Source organism: Misgurnus anguillicaudatus, chromosome 4 (assembly GCF_027580225.2).
Source record: "Misgurnus anguillicaudatus chromosome 4, ASM2758022v2, whole genome shotgun sequence".
NCBI lineage: Eukaryota > Metazoa > Chordata > Actinopteri > Cypriniformes > Cobitidae > Misgurnus > Misgurnus anguillicaudatus.
Genome location: NC_073340.2, coordinates 34,240,381 through 34,259,034, shown reverse-complemented (window position 1 = coordinate 34,259,034; position 18,654 = coordinate 34,240,381). Strand labels below are relative to the sequence as shown.

The 18,654-nt window shown below is 35.0% G+C and overlaps 1 protein-coding gene across 1 annotated transcript; it reads left to right on the top strand.

Annotated features, from left to right (window-relative positions):
- Positions 1-5,470: 5,470 nt before the first annotated feature.
- foxi1 (forkhead box i1) lies at positions 5,471-7,107 on the top strand. Its single transcript, XM_055176642.2, has 2 exons — positions 5,471-6,128; positions 6,277-7,107. The coding sequence occupies exons 1-2, from the start codon at positions 5,510-5,512 to the stop codon at positions 6,795-6,797; spliced, it is 1,140 nt and encodes a 379-aa protein (XP_055032617.2). The 5' UTR covers positions 5,471-5,509; the 3' UTR covers positions 6,798-7,107.
- The last annotated feature ends 11,547 nt before the right edge of the window (positions 7,108-18,654 follow it).

Here is an 18,654-nt window from a genome sequence, read left to right as displayed (position 1 = left end):
TTCTGTGAAGATGGGGACTTGTTGGTGTTTGGAGCAAACTCTTGCCAGTAAATAACATCATTTTGAATCTGCGGTGATTTGCCGGCGGCCCAGCTGCGGTGGCACTGTGGTTTCTGCAGATTTTTTTTACAGTGTAGGTTGCTGTTATTCATGCATGAATTCATGTGACTCGTGACATACGGTTGGTTTCTGATTAGTACATTACTTAAATTATCGTACGATTAAGTGATTATGAATTTAGATATTAGTAAATGATTATTCATGTACTGTTATTATCAAAAATGACCAAATTGATAATTAGGCTACATTTAATTTTGCAATGACATGCAGTTTTTTTATTTAACACGAGTATCTCCGGATAAGGAATGTTGCTCTGCAGGAAGGGAAACATTCACATATTTCGCCTTCTGTCTCTCACGTAGATAACATACACCATCTACACAGACACATAGTTATGCAAAAACAGTCGAAAGATGTGTAACTCATCCTTCACACTTTAATCAGCAGTATAAAACATGCTTAAAAGACATCTTTCTTTTCAGCATGTCTCCAAATCAGCTCACATAATCACATTTGATCTCAACTCAGAGTTATTTGTGTGTTATCTGTTTCTAAAATGGCTAAATAAACCTGTTCCTCTTGTCTCATTCAATTTACGAGACCCACATTGTATTTAAATACCTACATGTTTTTACTATGGCGTTTCGATGGAGATAATCATAATATTTGTTGTACTTTTAGATAGTGAAACTAAACTATCAGTGAGGGATGGCATCTTTATGGGATTTATGAAAAACATGTTTATGCTATGTTCAGTAACAGGTGTATTAACTATTTAACTATTTACATTCTTATTTATGAGTTTTATCTTTGGTAGAAAACAATAAATGCAATCTTAGGTCAAAAAGCAGCATTCTTTTTACTATACCTGCTGTGAAATCTAAATTTGGGAAAATTTATTTTCGTAATTATGCCCCCTTAACCTGGAATGCTTTGCAGAAACAGTTGAAGTTAGGCACTATTATATCACTTAATGATTTTAAATGATATGTCACTGCACCTTCAGCTATATTTGTGATTAAGCTTGCTGTCTTGTTTTGTTTCTGCCTGTCGCATGATTGATTGATTGATTGATTGATTGATTGATTGATTGTATTTGACCACTTAAATATAGAATATGAAACAGTGCTCTGAGTCATACATTAAAATACATAAATAGTCAGGCATAACGCAATAGAGCCCAAAGACTTATTTTAATTGTGGTCCCTAAGGGCAAAGGGAAAGAACAAGCGTCAACTTATCGCACAAAAATCATTCATTCATAATAACTATGTTTGGCACCTAAGCCACACTTTCAAACCATGTTTAAAACCGCCTGCTTCTGACTGTCTTGAGTGTCTTGGTTATGATGTTATTATTATTATTATTTGTATTAACTTTTGTCTTTGTTAGGTTGTAATATGGTGTATGGGGTGCTGATACATTTTAAGTGCTGCCTTTCTTGCCGATCATTTGAAAAAGAGACTATAGTCTCAATATAATTTCTCTTGGTTAAATAAAGGAATAAATACAAATTTTTAATTATTATATATTATTATATATTTATAAATCTTCCAAAATCTTGACAAACTATATATCATTAGAAAGCTTTCAAAACCATTAATAATGATGCAGCGATTTGTGCAAATTTGTGATTTGTGAGTATGCAGCAAACTGTTGACACCTTGTGGCCTTTGTTAGTAAAACATTTTCATTTTTATGGGTTTTAAATATAAAATATATACTTTATTGCATTATTTTATTTTCTAGATAAACTTAAACTGCTATAACAATTTTTTATTTCATTTTCATAACTCCAGTCACAGTGAAAAAAAACTATATAAGTGTCTTCTTTAAAAAGAGACCCCAGATTTTGCTTCTAGATCAAAGTTATATTAATTTGAAGGTGCACATCATCTTTCATCCCCCATTCATTTTAGCACATGTTGCAGACTGAACCGTTTCTATTTGTATTATTGTATTGTTGTTATTTCAAATCAAGCCATGTTTAGAATTATAATTTATTAAATTATATGCTGTAATCATGGTAAAAACTACACACAAATTAAATTAAATTGCATTTTTATATAATAACTGGCACTAGCCTTTACATATAAATTATAATCCAATCTTGATTAATTAATGACAAGACACTGCATCATAAAAAAAAGCAAAATCATAGAAGGTTGAAAACAAATCGGTCCCCCTAGTGGCCTTGTGTGGTACAGCAACTAAAAGTTTTATACAGTAGCAACCTTAATAAGTATATTATTATTAACACAAAACAAGTGTATTGCACTGTCAAAAATGTGCTTCAGTGAGCAAGAAGCTTGCAAAAAAGGGCACGTGCTTTGCAAATAGTGTCTGACTTTCTAAACATGTTTTTGGTTTTCCCAAAAGAGTGAATGATTTGACAAATGGGTTTAGGTCACTGGGAATTTGATTTTCATGTTAAAGAATTATAACACAACATCCATTATAGTATTAGAAAGATACAAGTTAAAGAAGAGTATAAAAATCGTCTCGTTGTGTGTTATGAAGTAAACAAGGGAACTTATAAATCACCATAAGATAATTGGTGCCCCCTTGTGGCCTCAGGTGGTCCAGCAACTAAAAGTTACAGTCGTAACCTTTTGTTGTTATATAAACTCAAGCTCAGCACAAAACTTTGTTGGACTTGTGGCTTTGACTTTTTTGCTAAAGCATTTTTGGTCACTTTCACACAAAAAACAAATCTTCAAACTCCATTCAAAGAACCCCTGACTCAAAATTAAACAATGCTTTCGAATCACACACACCAAGTCCAACACCCAGTAAAACACTAAAGAGCATTCTTTAGATGCTACATCATATAAATCTATAAATAATAATTGGAAAACAGCATCCGGGGCATCTGGTTACAGATATATGAACGTTATAACAACACACTTTCAAATACTTAAAAAAAAAACTGTATCACAAGTTTGTTCAGTGAATATGTCTATATGTTAAGCAAGTAATAGTACATTTTAAATGTCTATATATGCAACACTTGCATCCTTAAAAAAGTCAGCAGTCCAACTGCAAAATTGCAAAAATCTAATAAAAAGCATGTTACAATAGTCCTACTCAACAATGTACAACTGCAAAACCAAAGTCAGTGAAAAAAAAAATTGTCTAAGCATCTCGTTTCTATGCTGGTCCAGGCACAAGACTTTATCCACATCACAGATAACTTTGTCCATTGCCAGCCCAGTAAACAGAAGATAAACCCTCACATCATGATTGTAGTGGTGTTCCACTTTTGCTATGCACATGTGTTTAGCATTTTGCAGCACAACAACAATATAACTTTACATGATTTTTTCCAGTAATTTTCTCATATGTTTTCTGCCGTGTCTTTTTTTTTTTTTAAAGGAATGTCTTATAATTATTTTATAATTATTTTATAATCAACTAGTAATTTTAGTTACAAATAACTTTTTGTTGTGTTTGGGGGGTGCGTGCGTGCGTGCGTGCGTGCCTGTGTAGGCTATTTAAATTAATAGATGCATTTCTCTTTGTTGCCACAAGGGGGAGACAAAAGATTAGTAAGATTGAGATGTCCGCCTTTTAGACTGTTAAAATAAATCAATGACATTTTCTTTAATCAACGTAGGTCTTATAATCATTTTATAATCATTTTATAATGAACTATAATAAATAATTTTATTTGGCCTATATAACATTTTACTATATAACGTTTTACTTTTTACTATAACTGTGTGTGTGTGTGTGTGTGTGTGTGTGTGTGTGTGTGTGTGTGTGTGTGTGTGTGTGTGTGTGTGTGTGTGTGTGTGTGTGTGTGTGTGTGTGTCTGCGTGTGTGTGTCTGCGTGTGTGTGTCTGCGTGTGTGTGTCTGCGTGTGTGTGTCTGCGTGTCTGTGTCTGTGTGTCTGTGTCTGTCTGTCTGTCTGTCTGTCTGTCTGTCTGTAAGTGTGTGCATGGGTGCGTCTGCATGAGTGCGTGTGCTAATATTAATTTATTTAAATTGATAGATAGATGCATTTCTCTCTGTTGACCACAAGGGGGGGGGACAAAAGATTAGTAAGATTGGGGTGCCCACCTGTTAAACTGTTATAATAAAGTAATGACATTTTCTTTAAACAACTTTGGTCTTATAATCATTTTATAATCACTTTATAATAAACTGTGATCATTTTAGTTGGCTCATATAACTTTTACTAGTTGTGTGTTTGTCTGCCTGCCTGTCTGTGTGTGTGCATGAGTGTCTGTGCATGAGTTAATTTATGTTAATTTGTTTAAACTGATAGATGCATTTTCCTTTGTTGACCACAAGGGGGAGACAAAAGAGTAAGTGAAAGAGATGCCTGCCTGTCAAACTGTTATAGTAAATCATGACATTAAGCTTAAAAGTTTATTTGCATAAAACAAGCTGATTTTAATAAATCTTAATATTTTCATTATTAAATGTATAATAATATAATTGTATAATTGTAATAAATAATAAATTGTATATAATTGTATATTATATAAAAATAATTGTATATAAGTGTAATAAATTGGGTGCAGTTTATAATATAAATATAATTGTTATTTTTTATTATTCTGATTTTATTAACAATAAGCACATGCTTTATAACAAAGTGAAGCAAATTGTGATTTTAATATATAACGATAAAGAATTAAATGAGTAAGATAATGTTTAATAGTTTACTGAAGTATTTTAAGCCTGCAAGTATATGTAAATTCAGGTGATACTGTTTGTGGTTACTCTGATTGTTATAATATTTAAATAATCTGGGGATGAAGTTTTTTTAGTCTCTTTAGACTCACTTTATATTGAGTGATATAACACATCATTATCATCTGTACAGTCTCATCCATATATCTGTTTGACTATCAGTTTTCCCAGGAACATTAAACTTTGTTTTGCTACAGTCACCTGTTTATTATATGTATTTTATAATTACTATTCTGTGTTTTAAAAATGTCTTTAATTGTTTTTGTCTACTGTTTTCTAAAAATTATTTTCCGTGAAGCTGCTTTGCAAGAATGCAAAATTGTAAAATACATTTAACGTATAGAGTCCTTTTGTGGTTTTATCTGTAGCCTATTTTAACTTAATCTATATGTGGCCTATTTTTTAAATCTTACGGTAAACAAAATACACACAAAAATGCAAATGCGTCTTAACAAATAAAACGCATAAAACATTTCATTCCATCATTTGCACAAGTAAAATAATTATGTAATTTTTCGAACACCTTTGTGGCACTTTTCAAGCATGCTTATCGCATAAAAGATCTTGACGCCAAATTGATGCATATTGGATGAAGTTAATCGAAGAGACGCGTGACAGTGGGTGGGGTTGTTCATTCATTACATGCGCTCCCGGAGAGGTTAAATAACCCTCCCCAGGCGCGCAGTTAGGCACTCTTTAGTGACGAGCACACCCAGCAGGTCCTATCACTGTACTCCAGCTTTACTTCATGTTTTTAGAGGGAGAACGGATTATGAACGCGTTTGGGCAGCAGCCGACGAATCAGCAGCCCCTTCAGCATCATAACGCGCAGGACATCCTGGACATGACCGTGTACTGCGACACCAACTTCAGCATGTACCAACAGAACCTCCACCATCATCACTCGCAAAGGCCACCTGCGCACCCATCCGGCTATGGACTTGGCGAGTACGCATCACCCGGAACCAACCCTTACCTGTGGATGAACGGTCCGGGTATTGCCTCTTCCCCATACCTCTCGGGTCCGAACGGAGGGTCCTACATTCAGTCGGGATTTGGGTCGAACCAGCGGCAGTTTCTTCCTCCTCCCACGGGATTTGGAAGCGCGGATCTCGGGTGGCTCTCCATTTCAAGCCAGCAAGAACTTTTCAAGATGGTCAGACCACCTTATTCCTACTCAGCACTCATTGCCATGGCTATCCAGAACGCACAGGACAAAAAACTGACGCTCAGTCAGATTTATCAATATGTGGCTGACAATTTTCCATTTTACAAGAAAAGCAAAGCTGGGTGGCAAAACTCCATTAGACACAATTTGTCATTGAACGATTGCTTCAAGAAAGTTGCGAGAGATGAGGACGACCCTGGTAAGTCTGATAGTTCTTACAAAAGATAGTGTGTTAGTTTTTATTAGTGCAACAAACCTGAGATGTGGTGCCATTTAGTTTCCCAAGCTTCATTTTATTTTGAAGGTTTATTACACTGTGTATGAACTCACCAAAATCTTTTTTTTAGGCAAAGGAAATTACTGGACTCTGGACCCCAACTGCGAAAAAATGTTCGACAATGGAAACTTCAGAAGGAAGAGAAAGAGAAGATCTGATGGAAACAATGGAAGCGCCAGTCTATCAGTCAAAACCGAGGACGCGCTCAAATTGGCGGATACCGCAAGCCTGATGAGCCCTTCACCGCAGAGTCTCCAAAACTCTCCAACTTCCAGCGAATCTAAATCCTCTCCTTCGCCGTCCGCGGAGCACAGCCCCTGTTTTAACAACTTTATTGGTAACATGAACTCAATAATGGCAGGAAACAGCAGTGGGATCAGAAGCAGAGACGTCTCCTCTGGACCTTTAGGGGATTTTACGCATGGCATGTCTGGACATGAGGTGGCACCTCCATCAGAACATAGTCATCTCAACACCAACAGACTAAACTACTACACTGCATCCCATAATAACAGCGGCTTGATCAACTCACTCTCCAACCATTTCAGTGTTAATAATCTCATATACACCCGGGAGGGAACAGAAGTGTAGAGATTCTAGAGTTTGTTTAAACTTTTATGTGCTCTGTGAGCACATATGGACATGATGTTGTTTCTATTAACAGTTAATTTACCAATGCAACTGCATTTCTACACACTTTTCTACCAGAGACGCATGCAGCTTGCGCCTTATTTCAATTCATTTCGCTGTTTTATTGTATGGTTTGAGTTTGCATAGTTTGTCCATGTAAACATGCAAACATGTCCAGACACTATGCAATGACAGTTGCTTTCCAGATTGCTGTTTTTGTATAAGAAATGTAGATATATTTTATTTAAATGGAATGTGACTGATTTGTAAATAAAACGTGACTACACTTGAAACGTCCGTATGCATCAATTCCTTTTTATCTAACCTACTCTGTGCTGATCTAAACACCATATGCATCAACTTGTCTGTTGCTTTGCTCAATGGAGACTGGGTAGGCAAAACAAACACAAACACCTCGTGCATTTCAGGGTTTTCCCACGGGTGGCCACAGAGATGCACCAACCCGAAACAGTCATTAAGAAATGTTTGCGCACACATGCCATTTGTTTACAGTATAGTTAGTTGTAATAATTTAGTTTGTATCTGTTGCAATCAATTGATCTTAACTACAGTAAACTATTGTGTTTATTTGTAAACAGAAACTTTTAAAATCTGTAATTATATAAATGTTGGAGTATGCACTGAAAATGTCTTATTTTAAAAAGATTTAAAAGATTTTGTTTTGTAACTACCTATCCCTTTTCATAACATATCAGCTTCAGCAAACATATTTAGTTGACAATCATTTATCAAAAGAATTTCAAGTTTAATCGAGCGTTTAAATGAATCCGCGCCCCTGCTGCGCGCTCCTCTAATTGCTTTCTACAAACAGCTCGACACATTTAACTGTTCATTGTCTCATTATTCTATGTAGGCTACTCATTATACACTGTAGTTGAGTTTTCAGCACCGCAGCCTGTTTTTTTACTACACACAACAGACTGAACTGAGTGATAGTGTAATAACCTTGATCTGGGGGTGATGTTTCCAGAGGTACAGCTCCAGGGATTCATTCCAGTAAGCTGCATAAAACCAGTAGGTGAGAGATTGAGTTTGCCGCTTGTTACTTTACAGTCTCGACAGTTCAAATATTAAACTGTTTATCTTCTATTTGATCAACAAAAGTTTTTATTTATGTCCAAATTTGAATATTTTCAACCTCGCACACTACTAAAATAAAGGATGTTAAAAGAGATTATTTGCAGTAAGAACCATTTTTATTTCCCAAAGAAACATTCATTTAAAGGCTCTTAAAAAACAATCTTACGTTTTTATAGTCTGTTTACCCTTTCTCCAGAACAGTAAACTTTTGTGCAACAGAAAGGTTCTGTGGATGTTGAAGGTTCTTTATGGAACCAAACAGCCTGAAAAAAACTTTATTTTTACGAGTGCAACTGTTAAATAACAATAATAAAAACTGTAATTGGTTATTTTCTATATTTCATAACGTTTGCACCTAAACCCTGGCGTTTATATGACCAACCAAATTTCGTGTCTGCTTTAAGAATTTAACAAAAATGTTCTTAGGCTAAAACAAATCAGTTAATCCAGCTCTCTTCAAAGACATAAATCTAAAAGAAACACCTCGTAATGGCTTTACAATTGAATGCGCAATGGGAATCGAATAAAGCAGAAGTGACAGGAGATTCTGGAACACAAAAGTATCTGGCATCACCAGAGACCCCTGCTGCCCTCCACAGAAAACATAAGAGCGCAGATCTGGGAACAAATTATAAAGCATTTACAGCGCATTTGCCTCCACATGCCTTTATTCTAATAGTCCACATTCTTGTTCCTTAAGTACATTGGGAAATACATTACGCGTAATACTCAGAAATAGGGTAATACATTCCTGAATTTCGTATAAATAGCGCACATTTTAGTTCAGTTTTCCATGATACCGCGCATCTATTTTTTTTTACCATTGTCAGTTAAGTTGGGGTTAGAACAAGTTTCTGTTACATAAAACGACATCCTAACCCAAATGTAACCCCTAGCCCAACCGACAATAGTTAAAATTATATATATATATATATATATATATATATATATATATATATATATATATATATATATATATATATATATATATATATATATATATATATATATATAAACCAATACATAAAATGACACGAAAAGATTCGTGGTGAAGGGAAAGGACTGGCGTATCATATGCAGGCAAAATTGGACATTATCGTAGCCTATGTATTACACGACTTTTCAAAAGGCGCGTTGTTTTTACGCAAGTCATGAGAATGGGTTGATATGTAGATTCAACCCTACTTTAAACAATCAAATGCGTAAAAGATGGGGAATTTTTTTTTACACGACGCATTGCACATAAATAAACATGCAATACTGTAACAAAAATAACGGAAAATCATTCTGCTACACGACCTGAAAACAGTTTCCATTTGCATGCATAATTGTACAAATGCAGTGACAGGCACCTGTGAATATTCTGTTCAGATGTACAGATTGATACCAGAATCTTTAAACATCGAAACTTCACGACAATAATCGCACTTTCTGCGCTGTTTTTGTAATGGAAATGAAAATGCAAAACATTAGTTAAAGAACACTATCGTTTAAGCCATGTGCTCTTGTCTGAAAACACTAGTGACAGACTGAGCTTATTCATAATAAGACCCATATTACATATCTGTAAATGTAGCCTATATAATGCGTAATTTGCATAACTACTAAAGTACATATTAAATAAATATATAAAAACATGCAGAATTATGTGGTTTTTTAAAAGTAACTTTCTTATTGCATTTAAAAGACCATTTGTTTATAATTTTCAATGTTCAAAATGTTTATGTTTCCCTTTTTGTGACCTACCACTATTTATGTTATGTTGTAATCTTGGCTATCTCTCTCACAGATGGATGAGACTTGGAGATTGAATATGTTTTATTCTTATAACATTGCTGAATGTTCTGACCAGACTAACGGGGTGCCTGAGGCCCTCACCCTTCACCTTTACCATCTCTCAGGTGCCAGGCCTCTGTCCGTGATGTGAAGGTGCCCTGGGGCAGGGATTGGCCAGCATGCCTCTCCGTGGGGGTCTCAAAGGGTGGTGATGTTCTTCCAGTCCCCCTCCAGAGGTAAAACCATAATCAGCGATTTAAACTCTTTAGTCACCCTGCAACCCAAACTAGTGCTCCTTCATAACACTGGCCGCTTTGACTTCAGAGCAAAAGTTTAGGTTTTAGGATTATTCTAATCTAATCCCAACTGATAATCTGATCTAATCTAATCTAATCCTGTTTTCCAGAGCAGAGGAAGAGGAAATATCACTTTCTACTGACATCTGACACTTTTTATCCTTGTCTTGAAACGGTGGAAAAGGATGTTTTGTCAACTAGCAGTTATCTGAAATTGTATATAAATCATATATGATTTATTTTGCCTGGGATAGTTGCCATACGTCACTCACATTTAGAAAAAAAACACAATTTTAATAGATAAATAGTTCAAAGATCAGGTGCTTAGCGCTTGATCAGTAAGTTTAAAAAGACAAATGGTTTGGTGGAGATGTGCGCCTCTTGAGGAATCGTGTTTCTGTCCACGCAGATAAGATTCTGCCTGGGGAAGTGCAGTCACTCAACGAGAGAGAGAGAGAGAGAGAGAGAGAGAGAGAGAGAGAGAGAGAGAGAGAGAGAGAGAGAGAGAGACCCATATTAAGCTGTTGAATAACTGGAGGATACTGTTGCATGCTAGGAGGTGTGAAAGACATTTCCTATAGCTGAACAGATCGTTTTTTTTTACCTGTGAGACAGAAGAATTGGTCAAGCTATGTCACAGGTCAAGACAAAATCTATGGAAGATCTTGAGAGAGATCACTAGTTACATTGGATGAATAGATTATATGAACATTAATAAATTGATTTAATTAATTGAAATGCTTTCATGATCATAAAATTATTTGAATGTAAAGGTTTTTTAAATAAAAATATCAGAAAATATTTATGTAAAAATATATATTTTTTAAATTGAATTCTTGGACCAAACAATAAAGAAAATGCAGCCAATAAGAGTCCAGAATAAATGTAAACTTACAGGGGCAGTTTCTCGGACAGACTTTAGGTTAATCCAGGACTAGAGCTTAGTTATATTAGGGCATTTTTAGAAGTTTTTACAAAACGAACTTTACAAAAAACTATACTGGTGTGCATATTGAAACAATTTCATGATCAGTCTGGCAGTCTGGTTATAGTCACAAAAAATTTGATTTTGGTTTGTACGAAATTCAACTTTTTTCTTTTTTCAACTCTTTTTCCTGTCACTCGCACAAATTTCTATAAATAGTTTTTCATGTCTGTGGCACGACTTTTTCATGTCATTTTATGTATTGTTTTTTTTTCTATTTTCTTACCATTGTCGCTTGGGGTTGGGGTTAGAATCACTTTTTGTTAAATTTTTAGACATCCTAACCCAAACCCCAACTAACTCCAACTTCATGAATAGTTTTAAAACCAGAAGAAAAACAAGTAGAAACCAATACATAAAAGTACATCCTAACCCAAACCCCAAATCTAACCCCAATCCCAAGTGACAATGATTTAAAAATAGGGGAAAAAATTATAAAACAATACATAAAATGACACGAAAAAGAAAGTCGTGCCACGGACACAAAAAACTATTTATAGAAAAAGACACGAAAAAGAAATAAAGCTGAATATTGTACCATGCACACAAATAAATTAATAACATTTTGTTGTGAAATCAAAATTTTGAATTGATTGAGGTGTTTTGAAATTAAAGCAGCTCAAACATTAATTTTAGTCTGGGACTAGGATAAGCCCGGTCTAGGAAACCACCCCATAAGGGCAGTTTCGCAGACAGGGTTTAGATCAGGGGTCGCCAACCTTTTTCTGAGCAAGGGAGAGCTACGTTTTGGATATTCTCAAACCTTTTTTGTTTTACTTGTTGATTTTATTTTATTTTACTTGTTGAGTATCATCATTATTTAAAATGTTAACACACATAAAAGAAGCCAAGCTATTTAAAAAATATGTAATAAATAAATATTAAAATTAGGCAGAATGTACTTTGGTGGGCAACTCACAGACTCTGTGCAGGCAACCGTGCACCATGTTGGAGACCACTGGTTTAGATTAATCCAGGACTAAACCTTAGTTATATTAGAACATTTAGGTAGTTTTTACAAACAAACCTTATAAAAAAGCAATGCTGGTGGTGTGCATTTTGGGACAAAACAGTGGCACTGATATATGTTAGGATGCTTTTAAATGAAGACACCTCAAACATGCATTTTAGTCTGGGACTAGGATAAGCTCTGTCCGGGAAACTGTCCCATACTGTTTATACATTTCTTTCAATGAGACATCAAGATGCAACTTAATAAAATGACAAGAAAACATTTCTGTAAACTATAAGCAAAGGCTGACTACTTTAAAGTTGATAAATATAACAGTTTTGATTTATTTTGGATACCATTGGTCACAACATAATTCCTTTTGGGGCGGTTTCAGACAGGGCTTAGGTCTATCCACGACTAAAATGCTTGAATCAATTTTTTTCTTTTTTTAAATTCTGTTACATTAAAATAGACATCTTATTTTAATCCAAAAAGTAAGACTGATTAGCACTAACTAATTGCTAGTCAGACTCCTAAGACACAGCCTTAACTTACCGTCACGCAATTTCGTGATATAGGGTTGCACCGGCTATGTTTATGCAATCGGCCTCTTGATTAATCTAAACCCTGTCTGGGAAACTGCCCCATAGTTATATCTGTGTTATTCTTATAATTCTGATGAGTTTACTCTTATTGTTAAATGCATAAAAAATATAAATAATATTTTTTTCCGTATTAAAAAAATCACACAAATAAAAACAGGCTTCGTGTCAGTGAAGGAATATTTTACTACATTTTATACATTATTTTATTTTATAATCATTTAGTTATAATCTATAATATTTTAGTTTATTATTATAAAACCAACATGATCTCACAAAGTTCCGTGGGATAGTCACGGAATTTTGTGCTCATTTTTCTGTGGCATTCTCACGGATCTCCGCATTTTTCCGCGGCCCTCCTACGGACTGTCTTTTTCCGTGGCATTCTCGCGGATTGGTTGCTCAGCTGCTTTTTCCTATTTTCAAACCATTTTCGCTTCGGTTTAGGGTTAGAGTTGGTGTTTGCGTTAGTATGTCACTTTAACTATTGGTTAATACTATTTTTTCTGTATTATTCTTTTATATTTTCTAAACTTTAAACAATTGTTGCCTGGCGTTGGGGTTGGAGTTGGGTTTGGTTAGGGATGTCATTTCATGTAAATCTAACCCTAAACCGAAGCACCAATGGTAAGAAAATAGGACAAAACAGTTGAGTAACCAATCCGTGAGAGTGCCATGGAAAAAGACAGTCCGTAGAAGGGCCACGGAAAAATGCGGAGATCCGTGAGAATGCCACAGAAAAATGAGCACAAAATTCCATGACTATCCCACGGAACTTTGTGAGATCAGGTATAAAACGGTTAGTTCCAATCCTTGATTCTGATTGGTCAATAGGTTTGCTTTACTTACGATAAAACACTGCTATGACCGCTTCACCCAACGGTTCTATTTAATATCACTGCGCCCTTAGCAACACCCTTAGCAACACATAAACATATAATGAGACAAAGTCTGAGAACAGTTTGTTGTTTTATATTTGAGCTTTCATGTTGTTGTTCGCAGTCAGGGACTATTTTTTCTAGCGGAAGGAATGCTTTTATTGATTTAACTTCATGAAAGTTGCACTAATATTTTTTTTACTTTAATATTGTGTGGTAACCGTTTTATAAAAGCAATAAGGTACTCGAGGCAAGTGCTGTATCGTGATTAAGTAACAGCTGAAGGGTTTACAGCACAGCCTCTCGTACCTTATTGCTTACTTATAGTCACCCTTTAATTTTGCATTCTTTTAACTGAGATGATTTTCCTTTTAATTAATCTCCATCTTTTTACAAAAGTAAATGCAATTTTAATGCATTTACACAGTTAAATGCTAACATTTTGCAAAAAGATTAATAAAGAGTATAAAAACTGTACTGTTCATTGTTAGTTCATGTTTGATAATGCATTTACTAATGTTAACAAATACAACCTTATTGTAACATGTTAAAACCAGTTAAATTTGGCAATTTATGCTTCAACTTATTTATTTTATTTTATATTTATGTTTATTTAATTACTTTTAAAAAACAGTTTAGAGTTAAGCATAATGTCAATGTCAATTTATTTTATAGCACCATTAAACACAACACATGTTGACCAATGTGCTGCTTACATGATAAAAACATAAATAAAAAGCAATAAAAACATATCAAATGTTTAAAATAATAAGAGGCATAAACTCAGTGAGGTGTGTCTAAACTTATAACAACTTTTGATGAAAAATCATGTGATTAACATTTCATATTAGGCTTTATAAGTAACCAGATCATGACAGTAAGAACTTACTGAACATTTTCTCTCAGAAATAAATGCACAAATGGGACGGCACTCTTTCGAAAAGTTCATCTTTCTACCTAAAAGGTGCAAATTGGCACCTCCAAGGTATTTGTACTTCAAAGATATATTGGTGCCTCAAAGGCACATATCTGTACCTAAATGGTAAATATTGGGACCTTTTGAAAGGGTACAGTCTCAGTGACAACTTTTTTACCTTTATCTCTGACAGTGTGCCAAGACAGGCCCATATCTTACAGCAGGGATGCTTCGGTTATCCTACGGTCTGTTCGTCATTGTCAGACTCATAGTAAATGTTGTGTCTGAATCCTGGGCAGCGTGTCCGACCTCCTAACCGAGCTTTATCATCAAACTGGTACTCAATATAAAACCGTCTCTGTCATGCGCTGCATGCTCTGTTTGACCCAGAGAACATGATATTTCAGGCTATTATTCTGTCTCCATTGCACCTGACATTAAACATCTGCTTGTACCAGTCAGCGGGAATTAGAGGTCTAATATCTTATATCCCGAGCAGATCTCTTGAGGATGTTAAATATTGAAGGGCACAATACGCTGACAGCTCACAGGTTCTTGAACCTACATCGGCTGGGAACTGACGGCTCCTTGCAGCTCTGTGAAAAGATGAAGCATAAATTTGATATCTGAGGATAATGCTCATCTACTGGCATGACTCTGGTATGGTTTCATCAGACTCCTTACCGGGCCCATAAAAGAGATAATGTATGGGCTGATAATGGCATGAGATGGGCTCAGCGGGCTCCACATTGATGTGTTTATATAGAGTCAGGACACTGAACTGTCATCACTCCACATGCAAAATGATTTAAACAGATTTTAGACACTGGGAAATATGGATGTGCATCACACAGTTTCACCTGTGCAATAAAACTTTAAAAAGTGGATTTAGCATCGGACAATTTTGATGGACAATTTCGTCAGGCTTTGTCTTCCCAACGCCTCAATTTTAAAAGTTAAAGTTATCTAGTTTTTAAAATTTAGTTTCACTGGAGCTACTTTTAAGTATAAAACGATTACTCGCTTAGCGCTCTTTGGTTGTGCGTTCACATTTTTTTTAGAGACACACAACATATTATTAAGCCTAATATTAGACTTTACATTTACTGCACATATTTGAGATTTGTCAGCAATATCTACTAAAAAAATAATTGACGAACCCTACATAAGTATAGTTTTTAGCTCTTATAGATGGTCCCTAATGCAATACGGGGGACTCGGATCTACCCAAGCCCCCCCACCACCAATTCGAGTGCTGAATATAACTCCAAATAATAAGTTAGAATAAATTTTTTTACATGATTTCAAATGACATCATACAAACCAATTTTTTTTAAAGTTATATTTTTGGGCCATTTTTGCCTTTATTAGATAGACAGTGATTAAGGAGACGACAGGAAAGTATAGGGTGGAGAGAGGGGTATGGGATTGGCAAAGGACCTTGAGCCGGGATTCGAACTCGGGTTGCCAGAAGTGCGCCTGCACCACGTGTCGGAGCACCGTCCACTACACCATCGGCTCCGACATACAAACCAATTTTGTTGTTTCTTCCATATTTAAGGGTAAAATTGTCATTACCGCTACGTGTCCATGACTGAATTTGGGTTATTTGACATGGAAAATGTATAATTAAAAAATCTAAAAAATTAAAAGCTTCATTGCATGTTATACTATAAACATTTACAGTAAAGAAACGTGTGGTATTTGGTGATCATTGGTAAATGTAGAGACAATAATAAGGAATATAAATGTCTCCAAGACCAATTTTCTCATCCTCCGCAACAATTTTCAATCATTGTTTAAGCCCTCGAGAAACTAACATTTTCAAAAACAAAATTGTTGTAAGGGACATAATTGACTGTGACACTCAAGATGGCTACCAGGTAAGCAGTTTTTTTTTTCTCTCCAGATAAAAGTTAAAATTTTGTTTGTCATAGTACCTAGACAACTTTATAGTTCTCATTACCGAAACATGAGTTTGTAAATGCATATATTTAATGTAATATCATATTGCGGTAATGATAATTTTTGATAAAGATCTAAAAAATGTAAATAATTCTATAGGAAATATTTTTTAAATCCTCTAAAAAATAATGGTTATAGTAAGTTCAGACCTTTATCTTATATGTGCAAAAATATGGGCTTTTAAAAAAATCTTATGCTGGACACCTTCTAAATCACCCAAATGCATTTAACATTTTATCTAAAATGTATATATGGACACATTAATGTTGTTTAGTAGTCTAGATCTTTCTGGCTATTGGTTATCACGTAGTCATGTCCAGAAGAGGGTCATTTTAAATAGTATGCTACATTTGCATAGACACATATGATTTGCTTGATTTTGTTTTTTTACTAGTGAAAATGTTCAATTTGGAGATGGTGTTAACTACATCAAGTATTGCTAAACAAGCATAAACATCACTTTTGGGCATTTCTTGACACACACCTTCCCTTAATTCCATGAAACAATCACTGCGTGTTGTGTCCCCGGCTTGGCCTGTGTAAGCTTTAGTTGATCCATTGCTGAGGGGTCTGATACCCTTTCAGATTTGCCCCAACATACCACACCCTTTGTTTTCTGCCCTAATCCAGTACGCACTTCAAGGCTGGGCTGAACTTCAGAGGAATCTGCTATCAATCTAAAGAAAAGAAGAAAGAGCTCTCCCTGAAATGACTCGAGTGAGCCTGATCTCTTTCAAATGAATTACTGTGATAAGGTGGTCTTTATCATAACACTCATTATTATATATTCACTGAAGACCCTTCTGTGCTATGACTGGACTCGGTGTCAAAGGATTCACTTACAATAAAACACAAAATGATAAAATTTGGTTGTGAAGTCATTCGGTTTGACCTCAGATGTAGTCGTATTCGTAGTGAAGTGTAAAAAGATCCCAGTCCTTTATGCTTTCACACTGATCAAGTGGTCTCAGATTTTGATACATTTTATGGTCTCGGTTAACTTTCCATTCAAACTGTTTTTGGAGTCAATATTTATAGCATATTATTTAAATTGTAATATAAAAACTGTATTGTTGTTTATAATGAATTTGATTTTTGTTTGTATTTTCTCACTTTGATGTTCTCAAACCATATTTCACTACAGAAAGACGGTGTACTGGACAAAAGCTTTTTAATATGCTACCAATATTTAGGGAAGGTTGGTTGTAGAGGATTGGGAAGAGAAATAATTTGCAGGAATGAAACTGTGATATCAAAACTCTAGAAGTCAATGAGATTAAAATAAAGATGCTGTCCTTCACGGTAATGTATACAGTAGAAGAACCTTATTTGGTTCCTCAAAGAACCATTTAGTCAAAGGTTCTTTAAAGAAAATGTTTTATGCATTTTTACCCACACAAGGTTTCGTGATATAGTCAAGTAATTTTTTGATTCTTTTTTCATGCTAGGTTATTGTTAATCAACCATGTTGAAACAACCCAGCAGTTGGGTTAAAACAACCTATATTTGGGTCACTTTAACCTAGAAATGTGTTCTGTCCTATAGTTACCCAGCCCGGGGTTAAAAACAACCCAATATTTTTTAGAGTGTATTTTTTCTGATTTATTTTTCTATATGTCGCCTGGCATTAGGGTTAGAGTTGGGTTTGGATATATAAATCTAACCTTAAACCGAAGCACCAATGGTAAGAAATTAGGACAAAACCGTTGAGTAACCAATACGTGATAATCACACGAAAACAGGAATTCGTTATACGATCACGAAAAAACGCGGAAATTCGTGATAATATCACGAAAAAGAATCAAAAAATGAAGTGACTGTATAACGAAATTTCGTGAGACTGGGCTGACATTTTTATAATCTGAATAATGTTGTATCACCATTTGTGTTTAAAAACCATTACGACAAAAGAGGTTCTTCTATGGCAGCAGGTCCTCAAACTTGGGGCTGTGGCCCCCTGGGGGACCCTGAGATGATGCAAGGGGGCCCCAATTTTTATAAAAAACACTAATTTATTATAAATTCTGTGTAATTAAACCTTAGAAAAATAAGGCTATTAACCACCACTGCATTGTTTAATTTGTTTTGTGTAATTAAAATTTTAAGTTTTGATTTGTTTTGTCATAATTTTTTTGGGGGGGGCCCGAAGGAATGCACTGTACACAGGGGGGCCACACGCCAAAAAAAGTTAGAGAACCACTGTTCTGGCATCATGAAGCACCTTTTTTAAGAGCATAATGTTGCTAAACAAATGTGTTCGTGTTTGTCTGTTTGTCAGACCACCTCACTTGTTCGTGCAGGACCACCAACACAACATTATTACCGGACCGGAATCTCAATCTTTTGT

Excerpts from the sequence above, each read along its gene's own strand:
- foxi1 (XM_055176642.2), top strand. The coding sequence starts at position 5,510 with ATGTTTTTAGAGGGAGAACGGATTATGAACGCGTTTGGGCAGCAGCCG. Across the intron at positions 6,129-6,276 it reads GAGAGATGAGGACGACCCTG|GCAAAGGAAATTACTGGACT; the intron begins GTAAGTCTGATA and ends TCTTTTTTTTAG.